Source organism: Phoenix dactylifera, chromosome 7, assembly GCF_009389715.1.
Source record: "Phoenix dactylifera cultivar Barhee BC4 chromosome 7, palm_55x_up_171113_PBpolish2nd_filt_p, whole genome shotgun sequence".
Classification (NCBI taxonomy): Eukaryota; Viridiplantae; Streptophyta; class Magnoliopsida; order Arecales; family Arecaceae; genus Phoenix; species Phoenix dactylifera.
The window spans coordinates 2,177,789-2,196,598 of record NC_052398.1 but is presented as its reverse complement, the minus strand read 5'-3'; the positions used below and the strand labels follow the sequence as shown (position 1 = coordinate 2,196,598).

Here is an 18,810-nt window from a genome sequence, read left to right as displayed (position 1 = left end):
CAAATCACCTTACTGGAATGCTATACAGCAAAGAAGACAACCCTAATTCGTAGCTCTGTTCGTCTCACATGATATCACAACCACAACAGCATAATTTTGGCCGAAAATCCTCTCTCCCATGCATGCTCCCTATCTTTCCCCATCAGCCTCTTCCCTCTATGCTTATAACTTTAATCTAATTTTAATATATAAAATATTTAATTATTAATATATTTATGATGTTATCGTTCAATTTTCGCTGGCCCTATGACGATCTGGATTTCGAGATGGTGGTCTCTTCCTCTGCTATTTTTCAGCTTTAATTTTTTTCACAAAGAGACCCAAAACCAAAAGGGCCCCAACAATAAGCCCGAGCCGAGGAAGCACGTGATGCATATGGTTTAGAGGACATGGTTTGTCTAACCTGTGCGACCCGCAATTTTTTGGCTTTATTTATTTCTCTTTTCTCCTGTGATAATTTCCTGAGACCTGGAAGGACATTGGGACCTGGATGGCTGAAATTAATATATATATATTTCTCCAGGTTTTATTTGTCTTTTGTTATCATATTTTTGTCTGGATCGAATCGAATCAAATTACCAACGCCAGCTCCAATTCCTTCTCAAAGACTTCGGAGGAGGATGCTGCCAGATTTTCAAGCTGCTATTTTGCCTGCTAGTCTTCTTGCTATTGCAGTGCTCCAAGAATTCATTATTTTGTCATATGATTTTTGCTTTTCCCAGTACAAGTCATATAGTTCTTTTGACAGTATCATTTTCTCTCTTCTCCAAATACAATGAAATTCTCTTGTTACAGTATATTTTCTATGGTGAGATGATAAGAAGGCAATAATAATTTTTTCTTTTAGTGCCTCGAAGATAACTACGCTTCTTCAATTTTGGAGAAGGTTCTAGGTTCAAATTTTGGAGGTGCAATCCATTATTTAAGCTTTCTTTTCAAAAAAAAGAAGAAAAAAACAAGTTACTGCAAAGTTATTTTTCTAACTAATTTCATTCGATAACCCACACTGCTTCATTGTTCCATCTATAGGATTTTATGGATTACATGTTAGAGCACAAAAAATATCATAAATTCAATTAGAGAAGATTGAAGTATACGTCGAAAGCTCTAAGCAATCATTGATGATCACTGCAGCAATATTCTATGGAAGAAGAAACCACAAAGATGAGATAAATCTTCCTCTCCTTCTCTTCTATACCTATTTTCTCAATGGGATAGATACCTCCTATGAACGTAGAGACCTTAATGTCCCAAGATTTCTCTACATATTGATATATATATAGGAGTAGAGTGGGGACCTAGTCTAATTAGTAATGCTAATAGGTGCAGTGCATCTATTATTGAGCTTATTAAGCAAATTAAGCCTACACCAATATTCGTTACACTACATGATTAAAACAAAGGCCTAAAATAACTATATGATCACAAATTAATTATAAGTTCCTTCAATATTTATTCAGACGACAACTTAGCCCGTACTATATAATAAATCAAAACAAAATCAGTCCATAATCAATGAAAACCCATCCTTATGAGAAAATCCGACACCATTATCGAATCCATCTAATTTTAACCTAGAAAGAAAGAAACCGGTTCTCAAAATTTATACAATAGACCGAGAACTACTTCTAAGCAATTACCGGGCCATTGTGCGCATGTTCTCCTGATCCCTTGAGAATCTGCCATCACTATTCTACGATTTAATGACCAGATTGCTTTAATGCTTTAGATATATGAGTATTACTTATTAGCAAATAATCAAAGAATATATAAGCTTGATGATTGTATCATGAATCTTGGGGCTCCCTCTCATACTGAAATTAGCTAAACCATCTGGAAATCAATGCTACAAATCCTCCCATATTTAACTTCTATCTCCATCTACTCGGAGGCTGTAATCATTTTCTTATTGTTGTTTATATCAATTGGACATGTTTATCTAATGAGCTACTTAGCCCAATTCTTTCAAGCTTATGATTAAAAAGAAAAATGAAAACAAAGGAAAAGATATGAAGCTTATGATGAGAAACTGGCATCACGGGCGGAATTCTTTATGGATAATGGAATGTGATATAAGTTCTGATTTTTTTAGGTGATGTCCAAAGATCGGAAAGGCACGTCTGAGCTACCATGATAGCATCCTTCATGTCATTCATACCAACCAGAGTTATCAAGGATGAAGGAGCCTAAAGGCAATAAGTTTTGGGTAATATAATATGTTTTAGCAGAGGTATATTTAATTTAAGGGGCAGTTTTATGGCTCCTTTAGACCATCTGGGATTTAGAAAGTTGGCTAGGAATCCTCCTTTAATTGAAGTTTAGAAGCCTTCTCCATCAAGATAGTGGAGTCTTTGAAAGAACGCAAATGACCAAGGGACCATAAGCAAGTCTAATTTCATTATGTGTAGACGGAAATATAAGACATAAAAAGGACTTGAGCCATGCTTTTCATACATAAGCAAGTCTAATTTCATATTCTTACATTTAAGAAAGATTAAAAAGTGAGAAGTGAAACAAATGGATCAGTCCAGATACGGGATGGTGGTCTTCAAGAAGTGAAAGATTAAAACCAGGTGAAGAGAATGTCGAGTGCAGGTGCCACGAATATTAGTTGCAATGAGATTGGCTCCGGACTACCGGCTTGCACCCCTCTCTTCAGCATTTGCACTGGAAAGCAGTCCTACTTTCAAACCCAAGGATGACAACTTCCACCATTCATTCTTCTAAGCACTTGAAAAATAAAGAAGGCATTCTATACTTTGGAGCTAAAAACACTGGAGGCAACAATAATTTCATTATTGATAATTATATAGGAATTAGAAGCTTGTAAATATATGACTCTTAAAACCCATGCAAATTATATAAAAAAAAATGATCCTCCGGAGATCTATTTTGTACCGTTGCATATTGGAAATATACCACTCAAAACAGAGCTTAGTGGTATACATTGATAACATGCCTTTACGGGGGAGTTCCTTAATCAACACAATTTCTATGTGGCATTATTATGTTAGCATAATCTTTGGCAACGTAAACTCAATCATGTAGCACCTGCGTTATAGAATTTTCTCGCCTTCTTCTTCTTTTTCTTCTTCTTCTTCTTCCTCAAAAGAAAAGATATAAGACTAGTATTGCTACCATCAGGACACCAGCCCTTTATATATGTTGTAAAAAGGCACAACATTGTTTTTAAAATCATCCATGTCATTTAAAACTTATGAATCCACTTAGTTTAATAGTTGAGCCATGATTTTAGATTTTTTTAACAAATATATTTTTTATATTAATTATTTAAATTATTTTGGAAATTAGTCGGTGAAAATTATAAGAATTAGATTGATAGGTTAGGCTAGAATTATTAGATATAGAATCTTGCAAAAAATTGACTAGATTATAACAAATGAATTATTCGAAATGGCTCATGGACGGAATTGAGTCGAATGGTCTTGATCCCATCAGGTCGGGCACGAGTCAAAATTCTTGATGTTGCTGTATTTGTTTTGACCGATCCATCGCCTCTCCACGTACACTCACTGGCACGTAGATACCAAGAAAGTGGGACCCGTCGGCGACAGAGGGTGTGGCGTGGGGTCTTTGGACGGGTGGGGAGTCGTCTTATGCTAAAGGAGCCAGCGAGGATCCAGGCTGGACGATGATGACGAGGCCAAGCGCGCGCTCGTAAGTCGCAATTAAAAAACCTCTCTCGGAGAGAAAGATTGCATCTTGCGTGCGGATCTAGCCGTTGGATACCAAGCCTCGATGCTTTCGATCACTTAATTAAATAGCGGAGCCCCCACGCTTGCTACGATGGCCGCTGCCGTCGCCGCGACTGCTGCCGCTGTCCTGGCATCGCGTCTTTCGACTCTTTCCCCCTCTTCCTCTTATCATTTCTCCTCCTCGATCTACTTCGCCGGCCTCCGTCGGCCTCTCTCATTCTCCTTCCGCCGCCGCTCCGGCCAATCCTTTCGCATGGGGCACGTCACAGCCGCCACTCGCGCCACTCTGGGCCTCACGAAGCCCGCTGTCGTTGAGATCCCGCAGGTATTCTCCTTCTCTCGTTCTTGCTCTCTATTTCTTGGCCTTTCCGTTCGCTTAGTTTTATTGTTCCTTGGATTGCGGTGTTGGAAGATACTTGTTTGATGAAATTACTCGAAGACGGGGTTTTTGGATTTCTGTGAAAATATGAGGCTCTTTTATTATAAAGTTTTCAATTTTTTTTTGGATCTTGAACCCGGTATCTGGATAGGCTACTGAATTCTTTATCATTTCTCTTTTATGCATGCGTCCTTTGCTCTGGATCTCACCCTGAATTCAGCTACTTCTTGATTATCTAATCACATGTATATGTCTTCTCTCTAGAACTGGATTTTGGGTTCTATATGAGACGGCATTTTTTTATCCTTTGTTTTTTTCCTTGTTTTAAAAATTTATATTTGTCTACATCTATATATCCATGTATCTATGTATATATATATATGTGAATATTCGATAATGGCAACTCCTAGAATTTCAAGAATCCATCCCCACCCTCGCGAGAGAGATGATATTGATCATAGAATGAGGAAAGGGGAAACTGAAAGTGAAGGTCATCTCTGCCCTAATCAAGATCGAGGATCCGTTGTTTGCGTGCTATTTTGCCATCCTTAGGGAAAAAGTTAACTTCTTGTTATACTTCTTATTACACTGATAACTGCACTTTTTTTCTTGTCCGTTTATTGCCTAAGCCCTTTGTTGCCCGCTCCACGATCTTCAGGATTGGAGATGCCAAACTTGAGTGTGGTTTTCTTATTTGTGGTTGGTTTTGGTGTGATCTCCATGGGTCAACTGAACGTAGATGCTGATCTAGAGTGTGCGTTTTTTTTCCTTAATGTGGTTGGCTATAGTGGGTGGTACTCGTCTCTCTCTCTCTCTCTTGGGTTGATCAACCTGTTTCTGGTGCAGTGATACATTCTTATCTTAACTAATAGTGGTTATCGATTTTGTTCCTTGAACATGTGGAAGATTGGGCAAAACCCGTCATTTAGGGCCTGGTTGGATGTTTCCGTATGTTATCTCTGCCACAACTCTATATGGATGATAGGTAATGAAGGGAAGGAGGCAGGAGGAAGAGTAGAGGGAATATGAACATCCTGTGTTTGCGCAATCCCAAAATTTGTAGCATATTGGAAATCATCTTTTCATCCTGGAGGATTAATTGCTTTCCTCGCTTTTATCTTTTTCTTTACCCTCGTAATATTTGCTTCTGCTAAGTCTTTAAAAATCCATCAGTTGGAGTACAAGGTGGAACAACAAGATTGGGGAGAATCTTTTAGGAAACGTGTGTGAGAGATTTGAATCATATTTGGTTAGGTATTTGAACCTTGAAATGACAACATGAGCAAGTTTAGGAATGTCGGGAGGCTTGGCCTGGTTTTCACGGGTTTGAAACAAGGAATAGCGTTTCAACATGTAGGGTAAGGCTGCGTACAGCTGACTCTCTCCAAATTCCTCTCGTGCAACAGGCTGCCCTTTTTAATAGAAGCAAATATTACCTATTTGGTGCTCTAGGGTTTGCTGATGATTAAAAAACATCAGATCCTTGCCATCAGATGAGGACAACTTAAGTCAAACGACATGTTGATAGGATGGACCTTCAACAATAAATCAAAGAGCCTGCTATTGGTTCCAATCTACTTGTCTCCTAACCTGCTTATTACTAAACGGCTCCTCTTGATGTGGGTTATGGAAGTGGTTTATTGATCATATATTTTGTCTAACAAAATGGCCCTATTGCAAATTTTAGCAACGAAATATTGTTGCTTTTGTTTTTTATGATGATTTTATCTGTTCTCTAATTAATGCACATGTTTTTTTTAAAAGGAAAAATGGTCTATGTCTAATATATATGCAGCAGAATGCTTTCTTTTTATCTTTGGACTTATTTTGATTTTTTTTTTTAAAAAGCAAATTTGTATTATGGGGTTCCTGGTGTTATATGGGTTATTTCAAGTATTGTGTTCATATGTTTCTCTAAGTTTTCACAACAAATTTCCATCATCTAGACATTTACAATATATATGGTTTAAACTTCCCTCAATTAAAGAAGTTTCACATTGTTTCCTCAATCTCTTCTTTTGTAGATTACATTCGCCGCTAAGGAGATTGACTTTGCAGAATGGAAAGGAGACATGCTTGCTGTTGCTGTCTCAGAGAAAGACATGTCAAAGGACTCTAATTCGAAATTTGAGAACTCAATCTTGAAAAGGCTAGATGAGAAGCTTGGTGGTCTTTTGGCGGAAGCTTCAATTGAGGAGGATTTCACTGGAAAAGCTGGGCAGTCTACAGTTCTGAGGTTACCTGGTTTGGGTTTCAAAAGGGTAGGTCTAGTTGGGCTTGGGCAATGTTCTCCTCCATCCACCACAACTGCATATCGAGGCATTGGCGAGGCTGTTGCGGCAGTTGCAAAGTCTGCCCAAGCAAGCAATGCTGCTGTTGTTCTTGCATCTTCCAATGGGATTTCAGAGGAGTTCAAGCTCAATACCGCTTCAGCAATTGCATCAGGTAGCATTTCTGTTTTCTCAAATTATAACATCAAACTTCTCACAAAATTCTCTTTTGTAAGAACTTTGTGGCAGCGCTATGAATTATGAATACAAGAAAAACATTACTGCATATTACTGGAATGAATTTTTGGATCACCTTTAACTTTTCATTGGATATTGTTTGTAGGAACCATGCTAGGAGTGTATGAAGACAACAGATTTAAGTCTGATTCAAAAAAGACACACCTTAAAGCAGTGGACATTATTGGTTTGGGTTCTGGACCAGAGCTGGACAGGAAACTTAAGTATGCAAGTGATGTTTGCTCTGGAGTGATTTTTGGAAAAGAGCTTGTAAATGCACCAGCCAATGTTCTTACCCCTGGTTCGTTAGAGTTCATGTTTTATCTATTCAGACTTTTTTTGAATCCTATCTCCTTAGTGTGTTTTTTTTTTGTATCGTGATATAAAATATTTGAATATTCTTAAATGACTTTTCTTGTCTTTCAGGTGTACTGGCAGAAGAAGCTTCAAAAGTTGCCTCATCATACAGAGATGTTCTCACGGCAACAATATTCGATGCAGAGCTGTGCAAAGAATTGAAGATGGGTTCATATTTAGGTGTTGCTGCTGCATCTTCAAACCCTCCTCATTTCATCCATTTATGCTATAAACCTCCAGATGGTGATGCGAAAAGAAAGCTGGCGATTGTTGGGAAGGGTTTAACATTTGACAGGTAAATGTTTTCTTTGTAGGGGGTGATACACTTCTTACTGATCTCCATTCTGAAATTTGAACTGAAAAATCTCCCATTGACTTATTTGGTTCTTCTTACCACCTAATTTTGTTCAAATACCAATTTCTTATACGTATAATCTGTCTAGGCCATGGCTAATTATCAATATATTTGGCCATTACATGTTGGACTTGGTACCAGAACATTGGAAAGGGAAATAAATGATATGGAGCCACTGAATGTTTATTTCTTTTTTGTTCTTGCAGTGGTGGTTACAACATAAAGACTGGGCCAGGCTGTTCCATCGAGCTAATGAAATTTGATATGGGAGGTTCTGCAGCTGCTTTTGGTGCAGCAAAAGCCATAGCTCAGATTAAACCTCCTGGAGTGGAGGTATTTGTTTTTTGAAACACTTTCGTGGAAGGGAATGGTGCCCTCAAGATACATCGTTTCCTGAGATTAGTAGGCAGCCAACATTTTAAATGTTTTTTCCTTTTCCAGGTTCATTTTATAGTTGCTGCGTGTGAAAATATGATTAGTGGCACAGGCATGAGGCCAGGTGACATAGTCACAGCTTCTAATGGAAAGACAATCGAGGTATAATTCTTTGTTCCTTAAAGCAAAGAGATGCTTAAGATTTGCATCTACAGGCATTTGACCGAATCTACATGTGCTGGATTTTTCAATAAGGTTACCCGGATTCTATTGTACATGGAACTTATAGAATGTCAATACATTTCTAAGACTAAGACCATGACACTCTTGAGAAACCCAGAAATGTTGTCTCCTGTGTATGTTAATCAGGATTGTCAGGACTTGGTACATTTTTTGAATGTCATGTGAAAAGATATTTCAGCTAGTTAGGACGCCTTAACTCATAACAAATTTGAGTTCTAAATAATTTTAGCTTAAAGTGTCAACACATTTCTAGTGAAGTGTCGTACCTTCTCATTTTCATCAACATAATGATGTGAAATCCTAGTTCTTTGGTAGGAAATGGTGTTCTAGTTAACTTAGCCTGGATCAGCTTGTCTTAATATCTTTGGACATTTATCCCATTCATATTTCTATAGTATGGTACTATCCTTGTATCAGGTCTTTTGGAACACCTAGATTACTGGCACCTGTGCGAAACGATTAGGTAACACTGGTGGTCAGTGGACTGTAATGAGGATGACTAATTATTAGTAACTCTTTTAACATATTTGCATTTGAACTTTCAAAACTGTTATTACTAAAAAGAAGGAAAAAAAAAACCAAGGAATCTGAGTGTATTAACATTGCCAAAAAAACACATAATTAGGGGACTTCATTATTCATGTGGGCCTCTCCTGTTTTATGTAGATTAAGCATCTTTATTGCTTATAAATTTTATGCTAAACCCTCATATATCTCAACCCTTTCTATCCCTGTTTCAGGTCAACAATACTGATGCTGAGGGGAGGCTGACGCTTGCAGATGCTTTGGTCTATGCTTGTAACCAAGGTGTGGAAAAGGTATCGACATCTTACGTAGTTACTATATCATTGCTATGAAAGTGTTTATTCTCTTTAGCTTCTTGAACATTGAACTGGTTATTTACCGGCTGGTATCTATTGATTATTTTTTTACTATTCATTTTAGATATTGCTATGCATGTTGCTTAAACCCATAAAATGGATGCTTTCCATGGTGTTTGAACATTTGGAATGTCAAAGATGAAATACTCCACCTATCATAGTTTTTGTAGAACCTGCGAGACCAAATGAACAATTATGGTTGCATTCAATGGTAGAATTTATATCATAATAATTCTAATTCGATCATTTTTTATATTTAAATATGTAAAAACTAAGTCTGTGTTTGGCATCTGTCACTTTTCTTTTAAAAAAAAATTGAAAACGGGAAATCTGTTTCTATTTTTTTCTAAATTTTTACTATAGAAACTTATTTGGTAGTTACTGTTATTGTTTTATTTTCACAACAAAAAATAGGAAAAATGTTGGATAAACCAAAATAGGAAATCTCTTTGCAATACTTTTCCCACAGTAGATTCTAGGCATGCAGTTGCCGACGATCATCAGGTGGAGGATATACACTATGAACTGTAGTACTTATTTCACATCATCCATCCCATGGATACCCGCCGAATGAACGCTAGCCAAGGGAGCGTAGCCCGTTGACGTTTACATACTTCATGGTCCCTCCACCACCATGATGAGGGACGTTGTTGTTGACAACGTCATTGTTTTCATCATTGACAGAGAGGCCAGTGTTGATGGGAGGGACGGTGGGGTGGAAGAGGCGGGAGGGAGGGAAAAGAGAGGCGATGAGGTTGTAGTTGCTGAGGGCAGAAATAAGTCATTAGAGCTGAGACTTGATTTGATTTCATGACTCAAAAGTTATTTTAAAAAATAGTGAAAGTAAAAATTTTCACTTCCACATTTTTTCCATAAATATAGAAGTTACTATTAAAGATAAAAAATAATAATAAGGGAACCAAACATCTTTGTTGCCTCGGATTTTGTGTTTTCACTTTTAAAAATAGAAAACCGGGAAAAAGTGATACCAAACATTTTGTATGAATCTTGCCCGCCAAAATATAACTTATGTCAATAGAAATTATAAGCGTCAAACTACCACGCTAAGTGATGGAGTTCGTAAGGAGGGTGGATGCTGAGAATTTCCTATAGAGGTGGTATGGTGGCTTATTTTTTATGAAGCATATTTCACTGGTGTAGATGCAATTCTGCTGATGCCTTTACAACTGTTGCATGCAGGTAGTTGATCTGGCAACACTAACTGGTGCTTGTAGAGTTGCCCTTGGGCCCAGTATTGCAGGTAAAATGCATTGACAAACATAATTATCCACATACTCAAATTGTTGTTTCCTTCAGAAGCTATCTAGTTCAAATTTTTATATAATAACTGCCATTAAACAATGGGGCAAAATTGTAACCTTGATTTACAAATTCCATGGTAGATAGTACAAAGAGAGGATAAAAGAGCAAGTGATATGGAGAAGCATTTATTTTTCAGTACTACTAGAACAGCCAGCAACTTGCTGGAAACCTTGTACTAAAACATCTTATTTCAGGACAGAGACCTATGTTGTATGCCTGTTTGCCGGCTTTTTTCTTGCTGCAACATATTGCTTCTTCAATAACATGCCTTAAGTTTATGCCTAGTTTTTCAGGTTGCAAATATGTAAGTGAGAGGGGCGACATGTATGTTGTCCATCTGGAAGTAAGCTGCTTACCAGTGGTTTTTAGGAATCTCTGAAATTGCAATCCTACTAATTTGAAGTTAAAATTATGAGAAAAGGGATTGCTTTGAGGAATACAGCATTGCCCTTCAATGAAGGATTTATTGACCTCAAATGGTAGGAATAGGCTTGTGGTTTATGGTTGGTTTTGTTTATCTATTATGCTACAGCATACCTTTTGTTTGGGTGATTGGCAAACTAGGGTATGAGAGAAGAAACTTGCCTTAAGCTTCTTTTCTAAATATCTCCTTGATAGCCAATGAGCATATTGGTCAGAAATATACTCATGTTGAGCTGCTGATTGTCATGATCTTCTTAATAACAAGGTCACCTTATTTTCACAGGATTTTTCACACCTAGCGATGACCTAGCAAAGGAGATTGTTGCAGCTTCAGAGATCACAGGGGAAAAGTTTTGGAGGATGCCATTGGAGGAAAGCTATTGGGAGTCAATGAAATCAGGCGTGGCTGATATGGTAAACACTGGAGGTCGTCAAGGCGGTGCCATCACAGCTGCACTTTTCTTGAAACAGGTCCAGATTGAATCATTTTTCTTTATGCTGTCCTATCTCTTCCTTAGTATGATAGGAGCAACTCGTTATTACTTGACCATATCATCAAACCATGTTTATCTAGGAGATGTTTAATTCGAAGCCAATCACGATATTTGTGTTCTTACGCTAATCCTGAAAAGCTGAATTATGACACTGCAGAAACTAGATTTTTAAACGACACTGAAGAAAATAACCTTATCACTTAAATGTAGATTTCAAAGTTATTGCTTGAAGTAGATTTTCTGAATATTGTGGTATTTCCTACCCTTTTAATATCTCCAACTGTTATAGCATGTGCTGATTGTTAGAATGCCAAAACTAAAGAATTAAAGATGTCAAAGAATGGAATAAAACAAGAAGTGGGATATACTTATAGCTGAATCAGTTGCTATATTATGCTTTGTGGTTTCCTTTGAAGCAACCAATGGAAATCTCAAACTGTCTGAGTCGATAGAAGAAAATATTACTCTGATGAAAGTACAAGCCTCTAAAGACTATTCTGGAAGGAGGCATAGTTTCGGATGCTTATGTCTTAATTGATTGAGTATACTTTATTAAATTAGTTTTTTTATGTCTTACAAGCTAGAAAGTGATTATATAATCACGAAACTAACTGAAATTCTCCTTGCAGTTTGTTGACGAGAAGGTCCAGTGGCTGCATATAGACATGGCAGGGCCTGTATGGAATGATAAGAAACGTGCTGCAACAGGGTTCGGAGTGTCCACTTTGGTCGAATGGGTTCTGAAGAACTCCTCTTAAGTTGAGTTTTCGAATAGGAGTGGTGCAAGATCTTGTCTTACCGATAAGATAACTGTAGTTACCTAAAAAATATTGTGATATTGAAAAGCATCGACGAGCCTCAGTGCTTTTTTCTGAGCTGCGTTAAATTAATAGTAAGCATTTTAATCCTGATTATCTTTACCTTTTCATTGCTTTGAAAGCTAGAACAAATGGATACCTCGTCTGCCTACACTTTTTAGCTGTTTATTGGTGATTCTACAAAACGATGGATCAACTCATCTATTATCCTGAGTGCTCGGGGCTTCTAGTTTGGCAACAAATTAATTAGCCGCCTCATTTTGCCTGCGCTTTCTTGAGTAGTTGAGTTAATAAGATTGGTGATCGTCATATGTTTGTGTTTAAGGTCATTAACCCAAGGAAACAAACTTGTTTCTAGGATTAAGTTGGAGGCATGCATACAATCTTTAGAGGGATAATAATATGATATGATATGATATGATATAATATAGCATTATATTATTATATTATAATAATAATATAAAATTATATTGTATTGTATTGTATTATATTTATAATATAATAATATAATTATGAGATTTATTCATAAGTATTTTGGTCATTATGAAAATTTTATTAAAGCCAAAATAGCTTTATTATGGTGAAATCAAAATAGTTTTTAGATTTTTTATCAAATACCACTATACTATGCAAAAATATTTTTGGATGACTTGAAAGTGTTTTTTTTTTTTCATCTTCTCTCCGTTGATCATAGGTAAAATTTCTTTAAAGAGCTCCACTTCATTAAAAGGAATCCTTGTTCGGATCACCATGTATACAGTGATGAAAATTGGAATTTTGAAATGAAGAAGCAAAGAAAGCTAATCTTTTGTCACTCTTCTCTTTCAGAAAGCAATATAGCATCATCTTGTCCTTAACGATAATATATATTGTCGACTGACCAAAATTCAATTATCATTTTCCTCCCCGTTTCTGCTCCTCTCTTTTATAGTTCTCCTGTTGTTTCTCCGGAATCCAACTAGAGTAGCGCCGTACTACTATTTGCAATACACACCTCTTGATAAGTTAAATCAGATCTGACAATGTAATTGATACACACCTGTTATGTTATCAAGACAGGTATTGTATTGATCCATATCTCATATCAAAATATTCTAAATTATTATTTTGCTAATACATGTACTTGTCAAAATAGTACAACGATATGCCGGTCTGAATTGGATGGTACAGAATGTACTTTACCGATAAATTCCGCACCGTACCATAATGTATCGACAATGTACTAGTATGACATCAATATGTGTCTGATATCAAGATGATGAATCTTTTGCTCTTCATGTTTTATTCGATACGCACCTCAAATTGAGCTTCTAGTCCTATCTTGCATACTTGCTCGAGGACTCTTTGACATCATTGGAATTATAACTAATGATCATCAAAGTAGCGCGCATCTTAAACTTGCGAACTAGGGCTGCAAATGGGTCGATCCGACTCGTGTAAGACCCGACCCGACCCGAATTTTAGGACTCGCGGAGTCGGGTCGGGTCCTAAATTTAGACCCGTTCTATTTTTTGGATCGGGTCGGGTTCACCCAATCTCGATTCGGACCCGATCCGACCCATTTTTTTGCTTGATGTTATTTACTATTGTATAGTGAAATTTTGAATATAAAAATATATAGACCCATATCTGGATCCGACCCGATCCGAATGATCCGTCGGATTAAAATTTATAGGCAAGGGCCCGATCCGACCAAACTTAATTTTTAATCGGATCGGATCTAGGTCCAAAATTAAGACCCCAACAAAAAATCGGATCGAATCGAGATCTCTGATCCTATCCTGCCCTATTGCGAACCGGCTGCCACTTTTGAATCCACAGGGTCGGCGCGATTTGGCTCATAAAACAAACCGAAGCGGGCTGATCTGTGAGCGTGGGCGGCGGGGGCGTTGCGAGGAAGGCTCTGAAGAGAACGGCGGGGCGAGAGGAGCGAACGAAGTGAGAGGGTAGAGAAACGGAGTCCTGTAGGTAACCGTACTTCGTATCTATTTATTTTTTTGAAAATGGTGTGTCTTTTTGGGTTTGGGGTTCGGAAGCTCGGGTAGCGGTTTTTATTGCTGGTTTTGACATTATCAACTCTTGGAAGAATTAGGAATTGAATTGTTTGATATAGATTCTTGCTTTTGTTTAATCGATTTGCGTAAAGTTTTCCGCTAGAATTTTGGTTGGTTCATCTTTATTATGCAGCGGTGCTTCTTTTGTTTCATTTGTTCTTGTTTTTATCCGACTCCATCAAAGCCGCGCACACTAAATTGATATTTCAGAATTTTAGTTTTGTTAAATTGATTTTAGAGTCTGTTTGATTTGTAAAGGACTCTGGTAGGAGCTGCTTGTAGTCTAATGGTGGGTGGGTTCTGTTTGATTCTTACTCGGGGTTCATGAGAAATGGTAAAACCCATTTGGTAGCAACTTTTGGGCGAGTTGTTTGGGGATTGCATACATGATCAGCCTTGTGCTCTGTGTTAGTTAGAGAGTCAAATAGGATTAATATTCTATTGCAGTTGGATGTAAATTCTTGCAAGTGCATGGCTAAATCAATATGCTAGATTGAATGCTATAGAATACATATGTGATTAATATGCATGCTCCACCTAATGTGATGTCTTGCTTTTATTTGGGTGATCTTTAACATCTGATCGAATGCACTAAACTTTAACATCAGCTCTGAAGTTTCATGATTGAAGCAAAATTAACAACTTTTCAAGGAATTAGATGTTTCAAAAGCATCAGTGTGTTTTATGGCGGAGAGAGAGAATCAAAGGATTTAAATATAGCCATGGTGCTTTCTAGGCTTTGTTCGAGTATAATTTGACATTAATAGGAATGAAGAGACTCTTATTTGTGGGTTCTCTTCAATATCAGATCACTAGTTGAGGAGAGGGGGAGTCTGAGTCAAGGATTGGTTTGGATGACTAGCTTGATGGAGTTGTCTTTGGGATTATCAATGATGTTGTTGTCATTCTTAAACAGAGATATTCAAGAGTTTTGGTTTGTATTCAACTACAATTGTGTAAAGCAATGTGAAAGTTTTTGCAGTACTTGTTACTCAATTATAAAGTGATTGATTGGAAGGACAGAGTAATGGAAATATGATGCAAAAGCTTTTAAAAAGATTTCACTAGATTCCACCTTTCTCAGAAGCAAGAGAAAAATCCTAATCCGTAAACAATTTAGCATCTTTAATAGTGTGGACCAGACACCAGTTTACTATAGTGACCCTAGTTAAATATGGTAGATTTGAATTGAATAGTATTATAAGAATATGGTAAATTGTATGCCTGACATATACTATGAAGGGGCTATTTGGAGTCTTGTAAGTAGAGACGTATGCAACTCAAGTTGTAGGTTCAGGCCAGCCCAGTTTGGGTCTGCCTGCTCCTCTGCCGCCTCCCAACACCCCCACCCCTCCGTTATGCTGCCATATGCCACCTCTAGCCCCCCCAGTCCCCACCGAACCCCACTTCACCACTTCATCCTATCCACACTCCTCAAGGCCTACACTGCCACCTACTTTCTCCCCATGGACGCTCAGGTCTATGCCTAGGCCCTGGCCGCTGGTAGCTTCAACGCTAACCTCTTCATCTATGACACCCTCATCTTAATGTATGCCTCTCTTTTCCCCAAATAAGAAGTGTGCTTCCTTGTAAGTCCACTACTGCAACTTAAGTTACAGCACAACTTGAGTTGCAGTGACTTTAACTATTGGGCTCTAAACAACCTCTAAGTTGTAAATCAGTTGATACACTGTCAGTTTTCTGTTTAGTATTTTGTCAAACTATAAGATATGCAATACAGATGATCAAAAAAGAAGGCTGTAGTAATTGCTGATAGCTCTCCTATGGGGTGGTGGTGATTTAGATGAATTTCACCTTTTAGTGAGATTGTCATTGTTTTAACTTTTGAAATATTTGTTATACCAGTTTTGCTTTGTCTAACCTTTTTGGTTAGAGACATTACCCTTTTCAGAGGAAGCTGCCCTGGATAGGAATTTGACAAAGTAAAGCCATATACGTGACCTGATATTCACCTCTTTTCTGATTGCAAAAGGCTGTTTGAATTTGAACAAACTTGTTAGTGGTATGTTTAACTCTTTTCTATTATTTTAAAATTAGGCTATGTTTATTCCTGATTTCGAAGTATTGATTTGGAAGCAAAGGACATATTACAACCGCTTAGGCAAACTTTTGTTCTTAGAGCATAATGATATACTCCTGCCTCCATTTGGAAATTTGGCTGTTTTCTTTTCTTCTTTTCTTCTTTTTTTGGTGCATGCGTGTGCACGCGCGGGCATATGTGTATGTGTGTGTGTAAATAAAGATTTTCCCATGAACAGATATAGTGCCGTTACCTTGCTTCTTTTTTGGGTGAAACAAGGTAACAAGTGATGCAAACTATATTTTGTGTTTCCTTGTTTCATTTAACTTGTAACAAGTGATGCAAAATATATTTTGCATTTCCTTGTTTCATTGAACCCTATTCCAGTCTTTTAACCAAGCTAATTGTCACGTTCTTTTCATGATTCCTTCTAATTCATTTTAAAATTGCTAGAAAGGGTTTGCTACAATACCGAATATTTCCCAATAACAAAGAACGAAACATAGGCAAGTAGATAGCCATAACTGCAGCATAGGTAGTTCTGCAACACATACAGAGAGCATGCAGCACCATATTGCAGGGTTGATAGAAATCTGTTGTCATGCTTTTGAACTTCTAATCAGACAGGTTGACACCTGAGGGCATATTACAAATTTTTATCTGAAGCATGCAAATGTCATGAACGCAATAACTAATTATATGTATTTTTGATGGTTGACATTTCTCTGTCTTATTTAGCTATATTAGCATGGTATGACTCCAGATGGAACTGTGCGTTTAAGCTATAGAAGTCTAACAAAAACCTTCCTCTTTTTGATGGTTGCAGGTACTATTTTTCTTGTAGAAATTTGCTAAATGGGTCATGCAGATGTTAGGATGCCGTTGCAATCAAAATCACTAGAACCTCCAGCTACTAGCCAAAATTTGGCTGCAAGAGGTCCACCACCTGATTCAAATCCAAAGAAGATCTGCTGTGCCTGCCCGGAAACAAAGAGGCTGAGAGATGAATGCATTGTGCAGCATGGCGAGGCTGCATGTGAAAAATGGATTCAAGCTCATTTACAGTGCCTTCGTGCTGAGGGATTCAACATCTGATGCTTCATATAACGGTTGGGGTTGGTAGTCTTTCATTTCTGCGATTTAGGCACCAGATACTTTTTATACTGAGTTTTAACATAACTGACTTCCCATGAAGATTCATGAAGAAAGATGGTCAAAGATTTAAGCACTAAATACTTTTTATACCGAGTTTAACGTCCCTGATCTTCCCATTGCGATTCATGAATAAAGATGGACAAATGTTCTCGAGTGCCGTGTCCAGAAGATATTTCATTACTATTTTGCTCTCCTCAAGTTACTAAATTTTTGTTTTATAGAAAGATAAACAAACTTTTGACATATCAGAGTTTAACCTTACAAGTTAGTTTAACTTACAGATGTCCTCGGTGCCTTTTCTCTTTGACTGGAGTAGGATTTGTCAGGGTACGAGGCCTGTTTAGAATACAGTGCGGTAGTATTTGGGGAAAATAATGCAGGACTTTTCTTGGTACCCTAATATTGATGGGATGTTGCAAACTACTTGGGAGCTTCAGTGTCAGGTTGCTCATAGATTGACAGGATACTTGATGTAGAGGCGTTCTGTCAGCTTTGGTGAAAGGTTTGTAGGATAGCCCCTCCATGTGATGTCATGATGGTGGGATAAGATGAGCTTCCTGATCCTTCTGCTCCCATGTTCTGTTGCTACTCTAATGATGGAGATATTGTGCAAATACTCAAGCCACTTATTCATATGGTACCTGCAATGTTCCTAAGATTTTTTGGACTAATGCAGATTTGGTGTTGGTTTACTAGTTTCTTTTTTCCAGACTTTTGATGATATATGCTTGTTATTGCACTAGCAAGTCTGATATACCTGAATTATTTCTCAGTAAATAAGATTTTTTTAGCAACTGAGGATGTCTACCAAAAAGATTCATAAAAATTCTTGTCCTTTATCACCACCAAAAAAAAAAAAAAGATTCACAAAAACACTGTAGATGCTATACTTACACAGTTGGCCCTTACAGATCTAACCATATATCCATGAATTTTTTATTGAGTTTGATGGCAGCTACCACAAAATTCTGTGATGTTGTGTTGAGTTACTTTCTATTGTATACGTGCAACATCCCCCATGCAATAACAATAGAGTTGTTTGAGCATAAGAGGTGGACTTACAGAAGAATTGAAGAACCATTGACCCCACAGTTCCTAAATTTCAAGTTCCTAGATCTCCATACGAATCAAGGAGTTCCTGTCTGAGCCTGTACTGTGTTGAGATGTCTGACCTTATTAACTTGAAGCATCATCTCTTTGCTACATTTGTGCAGGCTTATTTATGCAGGCAAGCAGCTTGCAGATGACAAGACTGCCAAGGAATACAACATCGAGGGTGGTTCTGACCTTATGAATCAAGCAGCTTTCTCCAAGGGTGTCTTTAGTAATAATTATTCATGATATTTGAAAAAAAAATAAGAGTAACCTAAACATTACATATGGATTTAATGTGTTTTATCAAGAGTGCCCTTAAATTATCAGATTGTTTTCCAAAATGATGGAATGTTGATCCTGATTACAGTAGCTCCTTGATGAGATTTGTGCATCGCATCGATTTCGTTGTGCTAAATCTCAAGTCTGCTTGCATTTATGTGCTAAATTAAGTACTCTTAGTGCCATTCCCTTTCAATACAAGAGGCACATATTGGAGCTTTTAAGGTTCTGGATTCTAATATGTAAATTCCAATGACTAAAATCCTTATCACTCCTGAAACAAAGAAAAAGGAAGAACAGAAACTATTGTTGCCA

General features: G+C 37.4%; 1 protein-coding gene and 1 long non-coding RNA gene across 3 annotated transcripts; both read left to right on the top strand.

Annotated features, from left to right (window-relative positions):
- The first annotated feature begins 3,718 nt into the window (after positions 1–3,718).
- LOC103710432 (leucine aminopeptidase 2, chloroplastic-like) lies at positions 3,719–11,975 on the top strand. The gene is made up of 10 exons (XM_008796130.4): positions 3,719–4,041; positions 6,120–6,540; positions 6,709–6,903; positions 7,029–7,254; positions 7,521–7,647; positions 7,756–7,851; positions 8,673–8,750; positions 10,014–10,074; positions 10,843–11,030; positions 11,683–11,975. The coding sequence occupies exons 1-10, from the start codon at positions 3,808–3,810 to the stop codon at positions 11,809–11,811; spliced, it is 1,755 nt and encodes a 584-aa protein (XP_008794352.1). The 5' UTR covers positions 3,719–3,807; the 3' UTR covers positions 11,812–11,975.
- Positions 11,976–13,733: 1,758 nt separating this feature from the next.
- LOC103710433 lies at positions 13,734–18,539 on the top strand. Of its 2 annotated transcripts, XR_003386325.2 has the most exons (3): positions 13,734–13,839; positions 16,793–17,081; positions 18,336–18,539. It is a non-coding gene; the product is annotated as an uncharacterized LOC103710433 (long non-coding RNA). The 2 variants fall into 2 exon arrangements; XR_003386324.2 differs by having other exon boundaries at positions 16,793–18,539.
- Positions 18,540–18,810: the final 271 nt, after the last annotated feature.